The 22,404-nt window shown below is 48.0% G+C and overlaps 2 protein-coding genes across 7 annotated transcripts in view; one reads left to right on the top strand and one right to left on the bottom strand.

Annotated features, from left to right (window-relative positions):
- FANCA (FA complementation group A) overlaps positions 1 to 9,665 on the top strand; it is a 37,824-nt gene extending 28,159 nt beyond the window's left edge. For 2 of the 4 annotated variants that reach the window (XM_083456446.1, XM_083456447.1), the window contains exons 30-43: positions 75 to 203; positions 711 to 801; positions 1,818 to 1,990; positions 2,730 to 2,835; positions 3,373 to 3,432; positions 4,050 to 4,154; positions 4,860 to 4,972; positions 5,244 to 5,385; positions 5,544 to 5,606; positions 6,096 to 6,201; positions 6,407 to 6,482; positions 6,848 to 6,989; positions 8,232 to 8,324; positions 9,390 to 9,665. In XM_083456446.1, the coding sequence (XP_083312572.1) occupies positions 75 to 203; positions 711 to 801; positions 1,818 to 1,990; positions 2,730 to 2,835; positions 3,373 to 3,432; positions 4,050 to 4,154; positions 4,860 to 4,972; positions 5,244 to 5,385; positions 5,544 to 5,606; positions 6,096 to 6,201; positions 6,407 to 6,482; positions 6,848 to 6,989; positions 8,232 to 8,324; positions 9,390 to 9,491 (1,501 nt within the window). In that variant the 3' untranslated portion in view covers positions 9,492 to 9,665. The remainder of the gene's footprint in view (positions 1 to 74; positions 204 to 710; positions 802 to 1,817; positions 1,991 to 2,729; positions 2,836 to 3,372; positions 3,433 to 4,049; positions 4,155 to 4,859; positions 4,973 to 5,243; positions 5,386 to 5,543; positions 5,607 to 6,095; positions 6,202 to 6,406; positions 6,483 to 6,847; positions 6,990 to 8,231; positions 8,325 to 9,389) is intronic. The other 2 variants (XR_014515012.1, XR_014515013.1) reach the window with 1 other exon arrangement.
- ZNF276 (zinc finger protein 276) lies at positions 9,589 to 22,383 on the bottom strand. Of its 3 annotated transcripts, none has more exons than XM_083456472.1 (11): positions 22,105 to 22,383; positions 18,468 to 18,777; positions 18,050 to 18,105; positions 16,255 to 16,761; positions 15,333 to 15,411; positions 14,176 to 14,250; positions 13,419 to 13,532; positions 13,248 to 13,323; positions 12,614 to 12,731; positions 11,526 to 11,625; positions 9,589 to 10,388 (listed from the first exon to the last, which is right to left on the bottom strand). In XM_083456472.1, exons 1-11 carry the CDS (start codon positions 22,304 to 22,306, stop codon positions 10,091 to 10,093), a joined length of 1,935 nt encoding a protein of 644 aa, XP_083312598.1. In that variant the 5' UTR covers positions 22,307 to 22,383; the 3' UTR covers positions 9,589 to 10,090. The 3 variants fall into 3 exon arrangements, with proteins under 3 accessions (XP_083312598.1, XP_083312597.1, XP_083312599.1); XM_083456471.1 differs by having other exon boundaries at positions 16,255 to 16,764; positions 22,105 to 22,360; XM_083456473.1 differs by lacking the exon at positions 22,105 to 22,383 and adding an exon at positions 19,122 to 19,277 and having other exon boundaries at positions 16,255 to 16,764.
- Positions 22,384 to 22,404: the final 21 nt, after the last annotated feature.

Here is a 22,404-nt window from a genome sequence, read left to right as displayed (position 1 = left end):
CACCTTCTCTCTTTTGCCTTTTGATTTGCTGGCAGAAGATCTGAGCTTTTTCTGCCTGTCTCTCCTACATGCAGGCAGGAATTCCATTACTGGGCTTTGTATCAGCACTTTCTTCCTGTGCCTGCTGCTGCTGGAGGCTGTGATGGAGACCTGAGAGAGATGTGTGCTGTTCTTATTGGCACCATCCTGGATTTCTGCCAGAGGTAAGAGCGTCAGAAGAGCCTCACTGGATCAAGCCAAGGCCCACCTAGTCCACTGTTCTTTTCCTGCCAGCCAGGTCCTCCTTCTGGGAAGCCTACTACCAGAACCTGAGCACAACGGCTGGTTCCCTTTGATTAAAGGTGCTGGTTAAATTGCTTCTACAGATGAACAAAGCACCAATTGTTTTTCCCACCCAAATTCTGCCTTTTCCCTCTGCCTGTGATCAGCTGGGTGAAAGGGTGTGTTGCTCCTACAACCTACGCAATGCCGATAAACATCTGCCTTAATTGAGATTGTTCCTTCCCCCTGCCCAGGAATGCACTCTATTAAAATAGTTCTGGTTTATCAATAGTGTGTTTCCATGGCATGTTAAAGCAGGTAAAGATGCAAAATTAGCAGCTTTAGGACTTGCACGTGTCCCTCTCCCAGTTTCTCTGGCAAATGCTTCTCTGTGTGTTCAGATATTTCTGGGCCCTCAGTAGCTCCTCCTCCATTGCTTTTGGTTCCAGGTCTGAGCTTGACAAGCCCAACCACCTAAAAGATTTGAAATGCTCCATATCCCATGGGAGAGGAAGCCCCGATATCTACTGCCGATTGCAGGTGATGCAAATGTGCATGCTATGTGTTTTCTGTTTGTACTTGTCTTCTTTTCCTTAAAGATTTTGCCGCTTGCTGGGGTTGGTCTTTTGATGCTAGGAATGTTATGACAAGTGCAAAGGTGCTTTCTAATCCGTAAAGCAATGTCCAGTTAAATTGCTGGAGAGTCATCCTGGCGTGTAGCTGGCCATCTTATGCATTGGCTAACAATGACCCAGTCTCAGGTACCATGCTGATAATAGAACATGCACATGCATGTTGCTAAATACTGCAGCTTGGGCTGGAATGCCTGTGGCCACCACAGACCACTGCATTCTGCACTTAGTATAATGGTCCTCCAGGGCAGATGGGAATTGTAGTCCTAAACATATGGAGGGCATTGAGTTGGAGATGATTGCTCTAGACTGAGCTTATGATAGCTTTATGACAGTGGCCTGCCTATCTGCAAGGCTGTTTTAAGGATAAGGGATGTATGTGAAATGCTTTGAGGGAAAATGAATATTTAATAAGTACTGGGCATTTATTACTATGGAATACCACTATTTTGATCTTTGATCTACTGCTGTGAAGATATTCATGTTTTCAGACATTCTTTTTTAATTTTTATTTATTATTTTCAAATTTATACATTTCAATAATTTTACAATCATTTCAGTATTTTGAAACTCAACTTTCTTTCCCCTCTTTCCTTAAATTTATTTTTTATATTTTCTGCATATTCCAAATTAACTTAACTTACCTGATTATTCACCTACTTTAAAGATATACTCTTATAAAACTGCAGGTTACTGCAATATGTTTTTTGACATTCTGAACGGTTTGAAATGTTTTTAGGTGGTTTAGAATTTTTAAAAAATATGTTTTTGTTGTTGTTTTGAATTGTTTTACATTTTTGATGTTTTCTGCCCAGGGCTCCTTTGGGAAGAAGAGTGGGATGGAAATTTAATAAATAAGTAAACAAACAGGAGTTGAAACGCCATCTCCTGCCCTCTACTAACCGGCTGCTGTCTCAATTTCAGGAGATGCTGCTGGAGCTGGAGCTGGAGCGCAAGAAAGCCCCGCCTGACTCCTGCCCCAGAAGGGAGGAGCACTTCCTATTCAGGGTTTTCCAGGAGCGGCAAAAAGCTCTGGGCAATGGGCCCTCTGTGGGTGAAAGGCTACTTCGGCAGCAGGAGGTGCTGCTTCAAACCAGGTAAATGCACCATGGCTGCCAATGAGTCCAAGTGGCTTTGGGGATAATTAAAAACACAGCTGCATAGAAGCCAATGGAAGGCAAGATTTTCCCTTCCTGCTTCCTCCTGGGTTATGGGACATAGGAAGCTGTAGATACCCAAGACAGGGCATTCCCAGTGGTGGCACCCCAGCTGCGAAAGTCCCTCCAAAGGAAGACTTGCATTCAGGAAGCATGGAAAGACACTGTTTCCAGACCTCTGGCTACCAGGTTTTTCACACTGCTGGTTTTAACTGTTGCCTCAATGTTACAGTGGTGTTTTTAAATGGGTTTTCATCTAATTTTATTATGTTTTGAGACCCTCTAGGCTCCCTTTGGGAAGGAACGTTGGCCAAACATTCAAAATAATAAAGATACGGAGTCAGGCCATTGCTCCATCTGTCTCAGCATTGTCAAAACTGACTAGCAGTAGCTCTCTGGGGGTTTTGGAGTGGGGGTGGGGGTGTTTTCAGGCCTCCCTGGTGATGTCAGTGGGGATTGAACCTCGGGCATTTTGCATGCAGAGCCGGAGCTCTGTCACAGAGCTACAGCCTTCTCTGCTCTCGTGAGGGGCAGAGGGAGGGCTAGGAATAGCCTGGTCTTGGCCCCAGTTTTGCTAACGCTTACATTCATTGGCAATCCTGTCCACAGCAAATCAGACACTACTCTTAAACCAGAATGAATATGGTTTTTACCCTGAAACAAACTGCTTCTTGTACAGGATTCTTTTAGGTCTCCCTCCATCGATTCTCATATCAACACAGAAGAGAGGAAATAAAATTGCTCTGGATTGCGAAGACTTCTTCTGTTTTGCAAACACAGAACTGGTGTGTATCCTGTCCTAAAGAACTGCAGTGCTCTTGATAACTGTTCCTGGCTGTGCGTTTTGCTCTCTGGGTGTGCTGTTGCTGAATCTTCCTTCTGGAGCTTAAAGCAGCCTCAGTGAGAGAGCAGTCTGCGTCAGTTGTCCTCAGCCTGCTACTCTCCAGATGTTTTTTTGACTACACAGCACAGTTTCATGATGATAGGAGCTGCGGCCCAAAACTTTGTATGGAACCACATTAGAGAAGGCTGGTCTACCACTTTTTAAAGAATGCGGCCCTTATGCTCGCTTGCTGTTTTGGGGACCTGATCCCCTCTCTCTTGTGATATCACTCTGATCTCCTGCCTGCTAACTTGAGAGGAGGAGCAAACCCCAAACAATCTGTGCTGCCAGCAGCCAGAATGAAACCATCACAATCTTGGGTGTGGGCACCATTGAGTCAGGGTGCACCTACATTTATGTGCTGATTTTGGAGTTATTATCCAGATTTCTTGGGAATGCTTTCCTCACTCTCTGAAATTCCTTATTCACATTTTTACAGAGGAATATCTGCTCCAGAGGCTGTGTGCTCTCCTACGACATCACATCTCATTTCTTCAGGGTAATGTAACTGCTAACTCACCTCTTGTCTTCTGAATTTCCCCCAACAATTTGGGGTTGCAGGGAAGGAATTTAGTCCCCTGGCCATCCTATGTAATGTCTCTCTGTGTGAGTGCTGTGTGATCCATTTAGAATGGGTAACGAGACAGTTTCCTATGAGGGCTGAATGTCGGCTTGGAGTACATTTTTTTAAATCCTCCCAAGTAAAGGTAAAGGCAAAGGGACCCCTGACCATTAAGTCCAGTCGTGACTGACTCTGGGGTTGGGGCGCTCATCTCGCTTTATTGGCCGAGGGAGCTGGCGTACAGCTTCCAGGTCATGTGGCCAGCATGACAAAGCCGCTTCTGACGAACCAGAGCAGCGCATGGAAATGCCGTTTACCTTCCTGCTGGAGCGGTACCTATTTATCTACTTGCACTTTGATGTGCTTTCGAACTGCTAGGTTGACACGAGCAGGGACTGAGCAACAGGAGCTCAACCCGTCACGGTGATTCGAACCGCCGACCTTCTGATTGGCAAGTCCTAGGCTCTGTGGTTTAACCCACAGCACTGCCCGCGTCCCTTTGCTACCTTAGTGCTCTGAAATCTACCTTAGTGACTGTCCTTGCTGTCCTTCAGGGCTTGCTGAGCGCCAGCTTGGAGTGTCACAAACCAGCGCAGGAGGTGACTGCCATTCTCACCTTGTGTCAAACCACGTGCCCTATAATCCTGTGTTCTGCAGCGGTAAGAGGCCCGTGCTGTTGATTTACCTTTCTATATGTCTCCTTGCAGTTCCAAAAGCTCTTGGCTCAGCTGGTAGAGCACAAGACTCTTAATCTCAGGGTCATGTGTTCGAGTCCCACGTTGGGCAAAAGATTCCTGCATTGCAGGGGGACCAGATGACCCTCATGGGTCCCTTCCAACTCATACAATTCTATGATTCTATGATAATATGATGCAAGTTCTCTTAAGCAGGAGCTTGATCAGCCAGGGTGCTTCTGGAGATCATAGAGGTACACTTTTGGGGGGAGGGTGGGGCGTTTCTAACACCATAATAGCCCATCCTGAGCAAATACAAAGCAAATACAAAAAATTCTTGGTTTAAAATAGCAATATTAAAACAGGTGTGTTTGGTTTTTTAAAGCACCAGTCCTAATTCTGCCTGCAGATATTTAGGTCACACAAGAGCCTTCTGTATTAATAACAATAAAGTTTTTCTGTTATGCCTCACGAATATTCCTCTTGATGATCCTAATGACTTCAGATTCATCCTTAGAAAAGTAGTTAGTTGGGGCCAAGAGTACGGGGCTTGGGGGGGCACTTGATTCTGCAACACTGCTCAAATAAAGTGGGTGAGGAAACCCTATGTAAGAGTGGCATGTAAACACATGGCATTGATGCAATTTTAAGAAGTGGCTGATTTGCGTTCTCTGTCTTGACTCCATGAAGCGCTGGTGGCAGAGGCTGGAGCCCGTGCTTTTCTCGGAGTGGAACAGACTCTTCGGCGCTCCAGTCGCACAGGGATTGCAGAGCCTCAAGGAGCTGCAGACCTCTGTCAGCAGGTAACTCCAAGGAAGCAGCTCACACCTGAGAAGCTGTTGAGCTTCTGTGTTCCCATCATGTCCCCCACTCCAGCCATGAGAAGAGATGGGGAGGGGTTGCATTCCTATTACCTTTTTGGCTCTCACCTTGAAAAACCTGGTTTTGGACTTCCAGGTGTCTCTACATCATCTCTTCTCAGCCACGTCACACACCTGATTAAGGAGGGCTGTCATCTATGAAAAGGAGCCTGCTGGCCTTTTAACTGACAACTGTTTTGTCTTTACCACTTAGGTTCCTTTCACTGGAAGCAGCTTCCCTGGTCTCTGACATTCCATGGATCTCTGCTGCCTTTCTCCATTTCACTGTGCAACGGCAAATGGTGCATGAAAAGATGGCTGAAGGGCTGAAAAGGCTGGGGTCTGAAGCAGAGCAAGTAAGAGATTACATTTTGCATTTTGCTTTACCATGATGTGTCCATGATGGCACAGAGGGCGACACTGGCTTCTGCAGACTAGACCAGTGGGTCGACGTCAGGCTTGAGAAACTCACTTAGTGTGATGCGTGCATTTATTTTTTTCTTTTACCTGACAGCTCTTGGTGAACCTCTTCTTCTTTTCAGTCGTGGATTTCATCTCAGCGAGAGTAACCCCACAGGTAAGTTGATTTCTCAAACTGCCGGGTAGACCCAGGGCCTTCATTTGTCGCTGTTCAACTGTCACATAAACTTGCAAAGGTGGAGTGGAGGCGGATAGCTCAGTTGGTTAGAGCATGGTGCTGACAATGCCAAGGTTGCAGGATCGATCCCCGCCAGGGACAGCTGCCTATTCCTGTATTGCAGGGGGTTGGACTAGATGATCCTCAGGGTCCCTTCCAACTCTATGATTCTACGAGACATAAAATTCCTGTACTTTTAAGTATGCGATGATTGACACAACCTTTGTCTGCCTGCTGCTTATCCTGAAAGGAAGCCTGAGAAGTAGGAAGCTCCTATAAACCTGTTCTTTATAGATGGGTAAACTCATGGAGAAAGGTAGTGGAGTTTGCTCAAAGTGACCCAATGGCTGTTCCCAGTGGCTCTGGTAATGCCTCCAGGGTGTACCAAAGAGGGGAGGTACATGTGTGCTTTTCCCCTGTACCTTGCAGGAGGGCGTGGATGCTCACAAAGCCTTGGATTGGAGCTCAAAGCTGCTTCAGGGCTTGGAGGAACGAGGTGCATCCTGGCTGGCCATCTTCAGTTCAGCAGTGAAAGGTACGAACGCTCCTTCATAAGCTGCAGCCATCTGAGGGTTGTAGCCAGCTAAGTACTGCTCAGGCTAGACCATTAACAGACAGAACTTCTGTTACTTTCAATGGATCTAGTGGAAATGAGTTGGATACAACCCCCAAGAAAACTGTGAGAAACGTTTGATTGAAAGCTGGTGCCCAGCTAAGATCTGTCTCTTTTGGCATTGCAGACCACAACCCTTACCAAATCCTGCATGGTACTGTATCACATCAACACTTGAGGCTGTTGCCGGTTGCTTTCTATAGGTAAATTTCACAAATGTATTTTGCGTGTAATGAATATACTTGCTGAGAAAATCAAGGCTACCAGAAACTTGACAGGGCCACTTTATGCACTTGCTTAACTGATACATCCAACCACCCAGTAACCCCAAGTTAAGAAAGAAGCACCAGAGTTTTCATTGTGTTGAAGTGACTTGATACATGTAGATAAATCATCATTACCACAAAACCCTTCTAAACTTGTTTTGAATTTTCAAGTCAAAAGACACGGCCAAGTGACTCGGCTGCAAGTCTGCCTGCTGACGTACATCTATGCAAAGCGAGGAGGGAGCCTGACCTGGTCACACTTGTTGCCTGCTTGGTCTGCTAACTTGTTCTTTCTTCTGTAGCCTCGTCGTCACCTTTGAACCAGGACACCTGGTTAAGGAGCAAACATTCCTGTATGTTGCCATTGATATGTACACACAGTTGCTGCAGCTCTTTATGGATGGGACAACAGCAGTGGGACCAAGCCTGCATTCCATTGAGCCTGTGAGCATCTCATCCCCTTCCATTTGTTTAGATCAGCCCCTCCGCTTCCTTCCAAAGTACAGAACCATCCTGTTCCCTTTTTGGCTAGCCACAGCCTTTATTTGCCTATTGTGTTGACTCTCTGAGTCATTATTTGGGCAGCACCCACCTCGTACCTGGGAGCACCTGGAACAGGTTAGGGCTCAGTGATGAAAGGGGGATGTGTGTTAGAGAGAGAGACTGCAGCTGTTCTGATAAACAGCCATGTCAGTCAGCTTTGCATTTCTGTCTTTGCTGGCCTCTGGCAGTATACCGTATTTTTCGCTCTATAAGACGCACCAGACCATAAGACGCACCTAGTTTTTGGAGGAGGAAAACAAGAAAAAACATATTCTGAGCCAGAACAACAAGAGGGATCACTGCGCAGTGAAAGCAGCGATCCTTCTTGCTATTCTGGCTTCTGGGATAGCTGCGCACCCTGCATTCGCTCCATAAGACACACACACATTTCCCCTTACTTTTTAGGAGGGAAAAAGTGAGTCTTATAGAGCAAAAAATACAGTATATAGTTTTACCTCCAAGCAAAGTCACCCAAGGAAAACCAGTGTGGTGTAGTAGTTAGTGTGTCGGACTGGAACCTGGAAAAACCAGGATTCAAATCCCCAATCAGCCATGAAGCACACTGGGTGACCTCAGGCCAGTCACTGCCTCTACGCCTAACCTACTTCACAGGGTTATGGTGGCGATTAAATGAGTTGGGGAACCACCGATACCACCTTGCACCCCTTGGAGAAAAAAGGTGGGATATAAATGCAATAAATAAAAGTCTGAGTAAGATCAGTCTACAGAAGTATTATTCACTGTTTCCATTCTGAAAATGTGTTCAAAGCAGAAGCAGATTTAGCTTAGATACCAGGAAGATGTTTCTAACAGCTGATACATTTCAGTACCAGCGAAAACTGCCCATGGGCGAGAATCCATTTGAGAAAAGCTACACCAACCAGAGGTTAGAACAGGGATGGGGAACATCTCTCAGCCGTTTTGAGCTCAACCCTGTTGTTGGGAAAGCAGAATACAAATATTTAATCTAGATCTCTGTGGTCCTCAAGATGTGGTTGAATTCCAGCTCCCATCATCCCATGCCATGCTAGCTGGGGCTGCCCTTGGATTAGATGAGTCACCAGCTGCATTCCTTCTGGTTCCTGCAACTCTTAATATGTGGCTTAGTTACAACATTATTTGAACGGTGCCTGTCTTTCCCAGGAGGAGTCACTGGCGCTGATAAGAAGAGCACGGCAGTTCCTGCTACGTGCAGTCCCCCAGTGTCCTCAAGGGAGCTTTTCCAGCCTCCAGCAGGTGGGTGAAAGTCTTTCTGCTACCTCAAAACTTGGGAAATCCAGGGCTGCTGGCAACACTGTGGATTGTCCTGATGATCCATCCAGCAATCAGTTCAACAAAGCCAATGGCGACTGGCTCAATCTTTCAGCCCTCTACTTCACACTTCCTTTGCAAAGATCTTTCTATTTTATTTTACTTGGATACGGCTTTGTACAGAGGTCATATCCAGCATTTATTCTAGGAGAAGGGGACAGAAACTCAACTTCGCCATTTTAGAGGGGGCGAGCACAAATTAATAGTAGGACTTTTGAGGAAGAAAAAGCTGAAATGTGCCCAATATTGGTCTGGCTGCACCCGAAGTCTGGCCCTTGCTCTGTATCTCCTAAAGGCCTACTTAAAGTGGAGGTGTTTTCCAGCCTGTCTGTGGGTTCCATTCACTGGAAATGCTGTGATTGAACCCAGGCCTTAATGCTTTGTATGTCTGGCTCTATACCTGAAGCACAAGCCCCTGAGTAGGATTCTCCAAGGCTCTCGAGCAGTTATTTCCTATTCTCTAGTCCTGTGGTTGCTTCCAACCTCGTGTAACTGGCAAAAGAAGGGCAAGGAAGACTGTGCCTTTTAAAACTTAACAGTTGTAGTGGGTAGGAACCCTAGCTCAGTGGTAGAGCACATGCTTTGCATCCTTGGCAACTCCCAAGAATAGAGCTGAGAAAGGCCCTTTTCTGCCCAAGAACTGCCAGCCAGTCTGACCTGGTATCTGGCAGCTTCCTCTGCTCCTAGCCTTGCCACCTGTGCGCTTCAAGCAGGAAGCAGCTGTGCACTGACTCTTTGCACACCTTTGGCTCCTGCTGTCCACAGGTGTGGTGGATTACCGAGTACTGTGACCTGTGCGCTCCTAGAAATGACATGGCCAGGCCAGAGATCTGTCTTTTCAGAGTGCTGCTGGCTGACTGCAGCGAGGCTGAACCGGTCGCAGCCTTTCTTTACAAACACGACGTCATTGTGCTGTCTACGGACAGTCTGCCCAAGGATTTAGCTTCAGAGAGGTAGCAACGCTTGACACCAGACTCTTTTCCTTCTTAGTTGATGAGTCTCTGTGAAGACTTGGACCCAGAGATGAAGGCTGCCCTTGTGAACTCCAGTGATGATGGGGATCTGCTTGATGAAGAACTTCTCCTTTTCTGACAGCGGAAGTCCAGGCAGGCAGGCATGGGGCGATTCCCTGCCCACCCGGACAAAATGCACGGACAGGGAAAAGTGGACACGCCTGCAAGGGCTTAACCTGTTCAAAGTATGGTGTAAATAATTTATTACAAGCATGACCATGACTTTGTAACAATAAAAACCATGTTACAAATATTCTGGTTTGTCTTTCTTTTTCAGATTGGCTTTGGAATTTAATTTAAAACAAGTTGTCTCGGGCTTAAACTGGGCTTTCCGTCAGCTTGAGAGCCCCTAAAAACGAGCCTGTGCCTATGGCCGACACACCTTTATAACAGGTGTGATACCTTTTCTGAGCTCAACCAATCGCCACATCAGAGGGAAGGCAGGACAGCCTGCTTCTTTTGGCGAGACGGATATGGCTCTGTAAGACACTGCTACAGTCTTGGACACAAACACACACATGGAGAATAGTCACAGCAATGGAAAGCTTTTCACCAGCAAGCAGAAGCGAGTCCCCACCCCTTTCCGTTTTTTGGAGGATCCGTTAAAACGTACGTTTAAAACTCCCACTCAGTGTTGCTTTATGCAAAGCTGGATCAGGGCTCCCATCCAGGGCTCTTTCAGGTGGGCTCCTGCTGCACACTCGGTTCCAATTTTACAGGATGGTTCTCCGCAGTCTCTGAAGCCTCCGACAGAGCCTCTGGCAGAGCCTCTTGCTCCAGCTCAGCAGCCTTGGCTTTGTCCTGAGTCTGGGTGAGAGGGTGCACCATGGACATGTGGACGTTGAGGTTGTGGGCCTTTTCAAAGCGCTTCCCACATTGGTCGCAGGCAAACTCCAGCTCAGTCTCTGCTTTGTGTTTGGTCATGTGGTACTTGAGGGATGCTCGCTGCCTGCACTGGAAGCCACAGATTTCACACCTGCAGGGGGAAAGCAGAAAGCGGACCTCAGACCAGCCACACGGTCTCATCTCCATGAAGGAGGGGGAGCAGCAGCACAGCTTAGCCTTGGAAGAAATATATCGGCTGCTCTCAGACAGGTGAGAGGATGCTTCCAATAACCAAGTGTATTTTATCTACTAAGAACCCTGAATACCGAGCTGCACTTGAGACCATTGCTGGGGCAGGAAACATGCTTCCAGATTTTAGTTTGGATGTCCCGATCAAAAATCCAGGACGCTGGTGGACGCTGTGTCCTCTCTCTCTCTGTGGGAATGGAATATCCTATAGAAGTGGGAGCTTAGCTCTTGCTAGTCAGACACTGCAACCTTGTTCCTCTTATAGACCGGTCAGCCCTCTGTTAGGAACTGGTGCTTTAACAAGACAGACTTGTATGGCATTTTTCTCCATCACTCCAGGTTAGTTGCACTAACCTGCATAGGTGTTTTTTAACACCTCACCAGCAGCAGCACTCCTTCATTCTGAAGTGCAGGAGAGGCCACAGTCCACCAAAAGAAATCTGAGTGCTGCTCTCCACTATGGCAAAATGATCAGTCACATGTACAGTCGTACCTTGGTTGACGAACACCTTAGCAGTCGAACTTTTTGGCTCCCGAATGCCGCAAACCCAGAAGTGTGTGTTCCAGTTTGCGAACGTTCTTTCGGAAGCCGAATGTCCAACAGGGCTTCCGATTGGCTGCAGAAAGCTCCTGCAGTGAATCGGAAGCTATGCACTGGAAGTCAAATGAACTTCCAGACCGGATTCTGTTTGGCTTCCAAGGTAAGACAGTAATTCTGCATTGAGACAAGATGGTTTTGCTGGAAATGTTTCCCAAACCAGTCCTAGAATCATTTCCCATACTACTGGACGTATGAACCAAAAAACCAATCCCAGGACCCAAAATGTGTGTGTGTGTGTGTGTGTGTGTGTGTGTGTGCTTGTGTGCCACATCTTAATTTGGAAGTGTCATTATTGGCGCATCTGCAAGGGAGATGACCTTTCTTCAACCTCATTAGTTAGGGCATACTAGTTTTCAAATTCAGCTTTAAGTAATCTTAAGATGCCCCATGAAGGCAACACAGCTTATCTCTAAAAGGCTATAGGCAAAGTGTGCTTACTGGAGAGGCTTTGCTCCTGAGTGGCGCATCTGGTGAACGGAGAGGTGTTTGCGTTGCTTGAATGTCTGGCCACATTCGTCACAGATATAGTTCCGCACCTCTGCAATGGGAGAAGGGAACAGGGTTGAAAATCACAATGACCTGGGTGGCTGTAAAAAAAGTGGGTTAGGAGAATTCATGGAGTAAAAGGCTACCAACAGCGAGTGCAGTACTAACCCCCCAACCCCAGCATCAAAGGCAGTCTACCTCAATACTAGCAGCTGGAGAATGTGAAGAAGTCTGATGCAGGCTTTCCCTAGGTATCTGGCTGGCCATTGTGGGAGCTACAAGCTGGGGGTGCCCCTCTGGCCTGACACCAGCAGCCCAACCTCTTTTTATGTTACTGGGACTCTCTCCATCATTGACACTCTTGGAAGACTTTGCTTAGGGGTTTATGATTGCATTTTGTGTGAGCCTCTTAAAGAGACTTCATTACATTAAGCAGTAAATAAGTAATGAAAATGAAATGAATGAAAAGAATGGTGGCAGAGGATGGGAATAAGATGGCAATGTTTTCTGCAGTTTCCCCCCAAAAGTAACTAGAGCACGTTTCCAATGCTTTCTCTGTGATGATACAGAGGTCTGCAGAGTTTGTGGGCAGGTTAACAGAAGATCCATGAATATCATCATTATTTTTATTTTTTATGTTTCTTAGTTGCTTCATACAGAACAGCCTGCAAACGACCTAACTTAACAAAATGAAAAACAGATAAAATTAATTAACAGCCAAATTAAAAACAATAAATTTGTGATTCAAAAATTCCTAAAATTTTCTTCCAACAATACAGGAAGAAGGACAATTTTTGTCCTATCCAACTAAAAGATGAGCACCACAGTAGAGGCTAACGTAACCACCAGAAGCCTGGGGTAAATAAAAACGTCTTACAATGATGGTGCCAGGCATGTCTCCCTGGGGAGAGCATTCCAGATGGGGGCCCACCACTGAAAAAGCCTGTTCTCCTGTGCCATGTGTGATGCCTGATTCTGCCCAGGGCATTTCTTTCTCTTCCATGCAAATCCTCCGTCATTCTCTCATAAGCACAACATACCTGTATGAATGAGCTTCACATGGCGCTGAAGGTACCGGTCAATCATGAACACCTTGTTGCAACCTGGATGCGGGCAGGGCCTTTCTCTGACCTCCTCATGATGCTCTTTGATGTGCTTCTAAATCCAAGAAGAGAGATGGAGATCTTCACACAGAGCCAACCTTTCACTCCATGCAGGTTTGCGGGCAGTGACAATCTGATCACCTATGGCAGGCGCGGCTAACTGGGGGCCCTCCAGAGGTTTTGGACTACAAGTCCATGTCCTGGCTGAGGCTGATGGGGATTGTAGTCCAAAACGTCCTAAGGGCAACTGGTTGGCCAAAGCTACTCCACAGCAGCAATCACGTGAACAGAATGAGAAAGGAGGACACTGCATCCATTTCCTCAGACTGGCAGCACAATCTGGATCATAAGCTTTTCTCCTTGTTTTTCTCTTGTAAGCTAGGGTTACTCCCGCCCGTTAGGCAGGGCTGTCAATCATTACAATCTGGCTTTGGATTGGTTAGCTTCCACCCAAAGGAACCAGGGGGTGTGTGGAGGCGGCAGGGAGAGAGATGCACTTGTTCCAGAAAGTAAAGTCCCGCTGTGGGTCTGACGACTCCAAAGCTAAATGAACTAGTAGTTATCCACATACCTTCATGCCATCTGCACCTCTGTACACAGCTGTACAGCCCTGATAAGGACACTTGTAAATGGTGGGCAGCTCTTCCCTTAAAAAAAGAAGAAAAAAGAGTAACTGGTGAGTAGGTTGGGCCATTCTTGGGGGCAGGAATCTCACACCTTGGAAGCTTTGGGTATATGATACCTTTCACATTTGATTTTCTTTTTCCAGCCAGGTTTGGGTCCTGGCTTCTTCCTTATTTTGGGCTCTTCAAGCTTCTCTGCTTCTCTGCTTTCAACTTTCCTGTTGTTGGATACCCTAATAGAGCAGAAACAGGGAACTGTTGCCGCATGTCAACTGAGGTTATAAAAGAGGGGTGAACGACCTCCCTACCCCAGTTGAGGGCTGCATCTCCCTATTTCTGCCCCCCTCCCCAATGCCTACATGAAATTAGGCCAGTGCAAGGCTCTCAGGCTGGCCACCCATTAATAAACGCAAACATTTGAAACCCTTACATAGAGACTAAATTGTTGAAATAAAGGAAAGTATCCACACCACTCGTTTCAATAGCACAAGGATTTGCACAATGAAATATTCCCACCCTCTCCTTCCCCTGCGCTCTCCACAAATCTGCTCGGTGGGTTGAGGGAGCCCCTAAAACAGTTTGAAGGGGCTTTTAGGGGTCAGGAGAATATTCCATTGTACAAACCCTTGCACTGACAGAGCGTTTGCATAGTTCTACTTAAAATACAATCCTAAACAGATGGACACATTTGCGAGGAGGCTGAAAAGAAACCTGCTCATTCCTAAGAAAAGAGAGAATGTGCAAATGTGCGGGGAATGGATGTGGGCCTTTGCCCACTGAGAGTGGAGGAGGTTGCAAAAGGTCAAATTCCTTTGAGAGAAATAAGCTACCACTCCTGTCTTTTGCCACAGCAAAAGGACAAGAAAAAGCCCTCACCTCTTTTCTGGGTAAGGCTCAAAGTAGTCGTCCGAAGACTGCGCTCTCTTGTCCTCGTCGTCACTCAAGGAGTACCTGAGAAAGTAAACAGACCCTTTCACTAAAGCAGACAGCAGGTGAAGCCTCATTGGGCCTTTATGTTGACAGCAGGTGGGGGGGGGGGTTGCTCAAGAGAAACTGCTGCAAGTCCGGCTGCCCCAAAGTGAGCAGGGCATCAAATAATTGCTGGGCATCAAATAATTGGAAGCCCAGCCTTCGGAATCTTTTAAAAAGCAAGTGCCCAGCTCTAATCAGTTCCATGCTTAAAAGCTGAAGGTGGTGCCTGCAAAAGGTTTCAGACCAAAGTAACGTAGGGAGCTGCCTTACACCAAGTCAGACCAATGATCCATCCAGCTTGGTATTATACACTGACCGGCAGCAGCAGATCTACAGAGTTTTAGGCAGGGGGCATTCCCAGCCCAACCTGGAGGTGCTGAGCATTGAACCTGGGACCTTCTGAATGCAAGGCAGAGGCTCTACCACTGAGCTATAGCCTTCCCCCACAAGATCACTTGCTAAACTCCCCCCTGTTCTCTGTCTAGGCAGCTCACCTGCCCACTGGGTTTTTTTTTTTTCAGCTACATTTTTGTAAATCACTTAGAGATGCTTCTTTTAAAAAACTAACCCAAAAAACCCAAAAACCATCAAGTGGTATATACATTCTATTAAATAAGTAAAATAATAAGACTGCCCCAAGTGACATCCTTTGGAATCACTGCCATAGGCAGTGTGGATTTGTATCTGTCCACATTCTGGCCCATCAGTGAGAATAATACATCCAGTTTCATTAAAAACACACGAATACTTGGGCATTATTTATAACCTTTGTGAAGAACAAAGGTTATAAACAGAGATAGTAACTGCAACAATTAATTTGAACTAAACTTAAGGAGTTGTTGTTACAGTTAATAATTTTGTATTTTTACTATTGGACTGCATTGCTTCTAATAAAGGCCACGAAAACTGCCCTTTGTGCTGTCCTGACCCCTCCCTCCACCCCCTAAACAAGCCATCTCCAGTGACTGGACCCTCCAGTGAGGAATGAAATCCACTCCCGCCCCACAATCATTGTTCATGCTTGCAAAGGTGACATTTGAATCCCGCTCTTCTTCTCTCACCCCTCAAAAAGGTCACTGAACTCGTCTTTTACCCGCTCATCCGAGGCTGCAGAGGGAACCGGCTTCTCACTCAGTGGCCCTAGAAGACGGAGAAGAATGCGTGTTGCAAAGGGCGCAAAGGAAGGCACAACAGTCGTCAAGGCACAACAGTCCTGCGGCACCCGACCCAACGGAACATAAGAAGAGCCTGTCTGCCAGGTCAGGCCCACCCAGCCCAGCATCCTCTTCTCGCGGTGGTCAGCCAAAGGATGTGGGCCTGAGCTCACCTGGGCAAGAGCCGGCTTCACCGTGAGAAGACGTGAGTGTCTGGGCACACTGGCTGGAGGGAAAGCCAAGTTAACGGGGCGGAAATTAAAAAGCAACAAGAATGCAAAGGGCATGCCTGGTCCCAGACAGCTAGCTATAAATCAGAAATGCTGCCACTCAGCTCTCTGAACGCACTGCTTCCACACAGGCTTGAACAACTGAACACTCAGAAAGTAATAATAATAATAATCATCATCATCTATTATTTGTACTCCGCGGCTTTCAACAAAGATTAAAAATACATTAAAATGTCACACATTAAAAACTGCCCTAAAAGTCTGGTAGTTGTTTATCTCTTTGACATCTGGTAGGAGGGTGTTCCACAGGGCAGGCGCCACTACCAAGAAGGCCCTCTGCCTGCTTCCCCATAGCTTTGCTTCTCGTAGTGAGGGAACTGCCAGAAGGCCCTCGGCACTGGACCTCAGTGTCCAGGCAGAACAATGGGGATGGAGACGCTCCTTCAGGTATACTGGGCCCAGGCCGTTTATGTGTATACTGTGTATATGTGTATGTATATATGTGTATATCATGCAAAGAAATGCGCAAAGACCTGTATGGAGTTGTGACCTGCAATCCCCGCAACATCCTGGAGAGACATCCTTGGCATGCCACTTACCTGGACTGCCATTCAGAGGGCAGTCCGGCTGCGGCAGGCTTTCATCCTGCAAAGGAGCTTCCGAGGCATCTTGGAAGGAAGGCAAATCCTGGCTCTCTGGCACCCAGCTTTCTGTGCTAAGCGCAGGCGGAGGAGTCCCGCTATTTGCAGGTTGCTGGCTGGCTGCCATGCGAGTGGCGCCACACTGGGGTTCCGGCGGTGCTGCCGCAGCCACAGTACAGTCAGCCCCCACCCCGTTGCCCGTCACGTGCGTCTGCTGCGGGGCAGGGCCTTTGTTCAGTTCCCACTTGACGGACAGGGCGTTGTCCACCAGCAAGGTGCTGCAGTCCGAATCTGTGCTCATGACATAATCATGACCCTCTTCGCAGCCCCACACGGCCTGGATGATCCCGCAGTACTCCGAGGACAAGACGCCTTGCAGGCTGGGAGCAATCTGGCAGCTTTCGGCGTGGTTGTGGGTCCACATCACTAAGCTGTGGAGGCACTGGGGGCTGGATGTGATCAGGTCTGCTGTTGGCAGGGAGAAAGACAGAGGGTAGCAGAGACCAGGCATGCCACTGAAACCCCTGCCCTGCACCATAAACCCCAGAATAACTGGCTGGCATGGACTGTAGCAACTGTGCTAGGTGGTAACACACACACACGCGCGCGCACGCACACACACACACAAAATCAAGGTTGTTGTCTTTTATTTATGGAATTTATAGTCCACCCCTCCTGAACGCTGAACACATTGCTTTCTGTTAGGCAGAGTTACCTCTTGAAATTACACCACCTTCAGCTCCTTGGAGGAAAGAAGTGTAATAGATGAACAATAAAGCCATGCTAAATACATGCAGCTCTGCATCTGCTGAAGGCAAGGGATGATGAGCTGCTACTCCTTTATACTGAGCTTGGAAGAAGGAAAACCCACTTGAGTATCATCCTGCCTAATACTTGGTTTGCAGAGAGACTGACAGTGGCAAACAGTTGTGTGGGGCTCCTTGTGCAGAAGGGATTATTTAGTGTGCTGTGGCTTTGTCTCATACACAAATCAGGGGTGTGCACAGCAACGCTGATCAAAGCCTTTCTTCAGATGATGGATCAGAGACCAAGTACAAACTGTCATATTATTATGAAGTATACAGAAAAGATCCATGTTCCCAACAGATCTTAGAAATATGCTTGCCTACACTTAAAAAGGAAAAACATTATTTACTTTGTTTATTCATATTCCACCCTTCCTCCTGAATGTTGCACACATTGTTTTCGGTGAGTAATTGCAAGATGCAACTGTGTCTATTTTATTTTGTTGTTTTTGTCTTTATTATCTTGGAAATAAAATTCAAGAAAGAGAAAAAGCGTTTGCCTGAATCTGTGATCTGGCAAAAGAAGCTGGGGAGCCCTAGCTAGAATTGCACATGGCTGGCTCACTGGCACTCAAAAGATGAGTTTTCCCTTTCTGTAGCTGATGCCGAGTTATTTTATTTTTGGATTGGTGTTTTGCACTGTTTTTATTTTAGATATCTCTGGGCTTTCATGCTGACGGTATCCTGCCTTGGGACTTCTCATGAAGGGCTGCTAACGGATGTTTTAGATAAATAAAAATACTAAATACTGCCTTCCCAGGCGGACACTGGAGCTGGCCCTAGAGTGCAGAGACCACCCTGGTCCCCACTAGTCATAGGGAAATTGCCAGAGACTGAGCACCACATCAGCTATAAGCATAGGCAAAGTGGAAACTGCGGAAGCCAACAGGGCAGCCACAACTGACATCAAGGAGAAAATTCAGAGGAGCCAAAACAATCCTACTTACCTAGAGAGGGAGCGTCTCCTTTTGCAGCAGGAAGAGGAGGTTGGGCAAGGTTGTCCCTGTACACAAAACAGACGGCAGAGCAAATCAGATGCCTTCTAGGGAGGACAGACTCAGGCAGCACGTGCTCTGGTCTCAAAGTGGCAGTTTCACAAACAAAAAATGTGCACAGGCAATTTCCAGCTGCTGGAAACCAGAATTTTGGCCTTGCAAATAAGACCACATACATTACGAACCCACAAAGTATTTCCCTAGCCCTCTGTACGAAGTAAAAGTCATTACTGGGACATCAGCAGCCTAAGAAAGTATTTTGTATACAGCTCATAAATGTTTGCCTGCTTGGGGGCCAAGTCTTGGTGGCTACCGAGACAAGCCACAAGCAGCCCAGCCTCCCGCGAGTGGAGAAATCCGCTCAACCTACTTTCCGTGTGGCTTGAGGTGGCCAGTGGGAGACAGGTTCACCTTCTGGATGAAGGCCTTGAGGATGCTGCGGCACTTGTAAAACTGAGCGTGGCACTTCTTGCAGACAAACTGGGGGAGGGCCGGGTCTTGCCGGACAGCCACCCCCACCAGCCGCTGGAAGTCCGTGAAGAAGACCTGGTCCATGCGCCGCTGCTTCTCGGAGCTCTCCCCCACCACAGGGACCTTTCCAAAAGCGTTCCGCAGGCTCCGAGAGGAAAACTTCCCATGGCAAAGCCGGCAGTAAGCGGTGCTCACACCCCGGCCGAATCCTGCAGGGATTTCAGGAAAGAAAGGAGGTCACTCTGAGACTAGCATTGCCTTTAGAAGCATAATGAAGGTACAAGGCAGGCAGAGGGCCTTCTTGGTCGTGGCCCCCTCCCTGTGGAATGCCCTCCCTCCAGACGGCAAGAAGCTAAAGAATTACACAACTTTTAGAAGACATCTGAAGGAAGCCCTATTTAGGGAAGTTTTTAATGTTTGATGTTTTTAGATATGCCGTAAGTCGCCCAGAGTTACTGCGGAAACCCAGCCAGATGGGTGGGGGTGCAAATATTATTATTATTATTATTATTATTATTATTATTATTATTATTATTACCATTGGTCTACCTACCTCTGTATCATCTACAGTAACTGGCAGCAGACCTCTGGGGTATCGGGCAGGCAGCTTTCCCAGCCTTGCATGGAGATGCCATTGGGGATTGAACCAGGTGCCTTCTACATGCAAAGCAGGTGTCCTACCACTGAACTACAGCCCTTAAAAGACTCCTGGGCAGAGCAGGATGGCAGGAGGCAGGACAGAGGAGAAACAAGCCCAACCGTTGTGTGAACTAACTCCCAGAGCATGTAAGTGAGTGGCCACCAGAGAAACACTATTAAATGGTCCTTGCCAAACACCCAGGAACATCCTTTTGGGACATGGGGGGTTGAATTTAATGTATTTGTCCTCCGATTCCATCAATCAAACTTTCCATGATCACAACACGTAAAAGCGTGGCATTCTGCATCAAATGCATAACTCAGCATCCTAAAAATCAGGAGTTTTTTCAAACACACCCAAGGTCCTAGTCCTCATGGGTGCAAACATAAACTGTGTTAGTGAACACAGGAGCAACCTGAGCTGGAGTAAAGCATCAAGCTGAGCGTTCACCCCTGCAGTTGCAACCAAGAAAGGCAGCCCTGGTCATATTGTCACTGCCCCCCACTCCAGCCCTACCTTCTGGCATCCCTTCGCCTTTTTTGTCTTCGCCTCAGAGAGCAGTCCTTGCTTTGAACCATCCAGCTCCTGCTTTGCCAAGAACTGTGAGAGAAACAGGAACCAATTTCTTTTGTTTTCCTGTTTGCTTTCAAGCAAGTTCTGCTGTCTGTGCAGGGACCTGGTTTGCAAACTGCCCACAGCCCCTCTGCAGCACTTCCTGACTTGGAAGAGCCACAGAGATGATGTCAGCAGTCTTTACTGTGGCACTGGCCAATCAGGCGACTCGTTGTCTCAGAGGCATAGCAAGTCTCCTCTTGATCATGGGTGGTGGCTCCAGCTCAGCACCCAGGACCCTTTTTCATCCAGGACTCCTCCCTCCCACACCACCAATTCTATGAGAGAGCAGAGCTGAATATTTTAAAGTAGAGAAGGTAGACAAATGAAACCAAGGTGCTGCACATCAGGCCCAGAAAACATAAAGCATCAGCTTTCTGTTTTGGTGCTGGTCTGCACATTTTCCAGGGTACCAAGCTACCTGTGATTTCTTTTCATCTCTGCAAAAAGCCCTCCAAGCAGCACAAAGGTTTTCTCCTCAAACCCTCAGCCTAGACTTCCCCAAAACCGTCTCTGCTAAGCTACATTAAAAAATCCATTCACCAATCAGCTTTCCCATGTAACAGTAAACACTCTATACTTTCAAAGCACATTCGAAAACATCTTTCCAGGCATTGGGGTTTAAGAGTTGCTGGGAATTGTAACTCTGGAAGGGTAGACAACAGTGCCCAGAATTCATTCCCTCAATAACAATAAGGAAAAGTAGGGGAGCCTGCAGTCCACCAGATGTTGCTTAGACTACAACTCCCACCATCCCTGACTACTGGCAATGCCGGCAGCTTGAGACTGCTGGGAACTGGAGTCAAAAGACAGCTAGACTGTGCCCGGTTAGTGAAGGCAATGGAAAATTTAAACAGCCACATTTACCTGCTCTGAGGCCAAGAACAAGGGTTACAGATTAACACGACACAAAACCGTCCAACGTTTCAACAAGTACATTAAGTACAGATGTGTTTTTGCTATGGGTATGGAGGTGCAATTGCGACCCACATGTTGGCATATGAACTGGCAGTGAGTCTGGGACTATCTGCACGCAGAATCAGTTCAGCAAATGTGGAACACAATGGTGCCCAAGTTATTACATCTGTAGAAACCATTATCCCACATCACACCTGGTATAAGAATGTAACAGGACAGATCTATGATTTATAGCTCCCCATAAGGCCTCAGGTTGCACACCTCTGCAAGGGGGGTGGGGGGGTGGAGACCAGAGCATGTGGCTACTAGGTATTCCCTGGTGTTGGGGAGCAACACCATCTTTGTCTATCTAGTAGCATCAAATATGTATTGTCTTCCACAGAATTATCAGCAAAAGATAAATTTTAAAAATGCAAGTTCCTGTTCTAAGACTGCAAATTTGTGAGTGAACCCCATACAAGTAAATCATGATACAGGGAGGAACAATATATGAAAATGGATAAGCAACCATTTGTTGCTAAGGAATCTGGGAGCTGAAGTCCATCAACCTCTGGAGGAAGGCCAGAGGTTCATGTCAAGTCCTCTTCCTGGTTCATCCAACTGGCACCTCTCCATGCCTTTGATGGGCACTGATGGCTTCAAAGTGGGAAGCCAGAGCCTCTGTCACCCCTGCTAGGTACTTGTCAGCTCAATGGTCAGGGCCTACCCCACTGCACGGACAGCCTAAACAGTGAGATTTAAGGAGGCCCAGCTCAACCAGCGCCCTCTACATCTCGGCAGTTGCACGATGGTTGCGACTACAGCTACCCGGGATGGTGAAAAGTTTTGGGTGCGCCTTGAGGGTGACGGAGCAGTTAAACTAGGTTGTGCATGGAAGTTCTACAAGAAACCCACGTGACTGGACTCCAAAGCTGCCCACTGGAGAGCTCAGGGTGGCAAAAGGCACAGACTCCTGCAGTTAGCATTTCAAACGCGATGGATTTGGAGAGGAGAGCGTTGGCTGTTTGCGCGCTCGCGCCTGCCTGCCTGCCTGCTTGGCGCACATCAGCGACGGATGTGCTGACCCAACGAACAGGAAAGGGCATTCTGCACGCGCTCTGTTCACTGCTTTTCACATCTTAAGGCCCAGCCCCGGCACTGGAAGCAGGGCCAGCCCAGCCCAGCCCAGCTCCGCCACCACCCGCTGGCCAGTCCAGCCCCGGTGCCAAGGCGCCTCCCGAGCGCGCGAGCCCCGTCCGATCCCTGCCCGGCGTACTTCCCGCGGGGAAGCGCGGCTTCATTTCGAGCGCGCACGCGGAGGATCGGGCCGCCCGCCAGGTCCCCGGAAGAGCGCGCTGCCCGGGTGCCCCTGTCCGCCTGCGCTCACCCGCTGCCGCCGCCTCCGAGGCTGGCGAGGCCCACTGTTCGAGCTCCGGCTCGGGCTGCTGTTCCTGCTCCCGGGAGGTGGCGGTGGGGCGCCCCCGGCGGGCCCGGACACTCTTGGCCTCGACTGGTGGCGGCGGCAGTTCTGGAGCGCCCCTGGCCGCCGCGCCGGCGGGTAAGAACCGGCCACGCCGATCCCGCTTCATGGCCGTGCAGAGCCCGGCCCGGCCCCCGCTCAGCAGGCTCTGGCTGCGGCTCCGGCAGCGCCTTGGCTCGGCTCCGGCCCGCAGCGCCCCTGGCGGAC

The sequence above is a fragment of the Podarcis tiliguerta genome, assembly GCF_965153285.1.
Source record: "Podarcis tiliguerta genome assembly, chromosome: 8".
Classification (NCBI taxonomy): Eukaryota; Metazoa; Chordata; class Lepidosauria; order Squamata; family Lacertidae; genus Podarcis; species Podarcis tiliguerta.
The sequence above is the reverse complement of the archived record's forward strand: the minus strand, read 5'-3'. Positions and strand labels throughout refer to the sequence as shown.

Bases quoted from the DNA above. Each gene is read 5' to 3' on its own strand.
- ZNF276 (XM_083456471.1), bottom strand. From the start codon at position 22,306: ATGAAGCGGGATCGGCGTGGCCGGTTCTTACCCGCCGGCGCGGCGGCC. The intron at 15,412-16,254 runs GTAAGTGGCATG...TCCGTCTTCTAG, and splicing joins CCCTCTGAATGGCAGTCCAG to GGCCACTGAGTGAGAAGCCG. The intron at 11,626-12,613 runs GTATGTTGTGCT...CTCCCATTGCAG, and splicing joins TGTGAAGCTCATTCATACAG to AGGTGCGGAACTATATCTGT.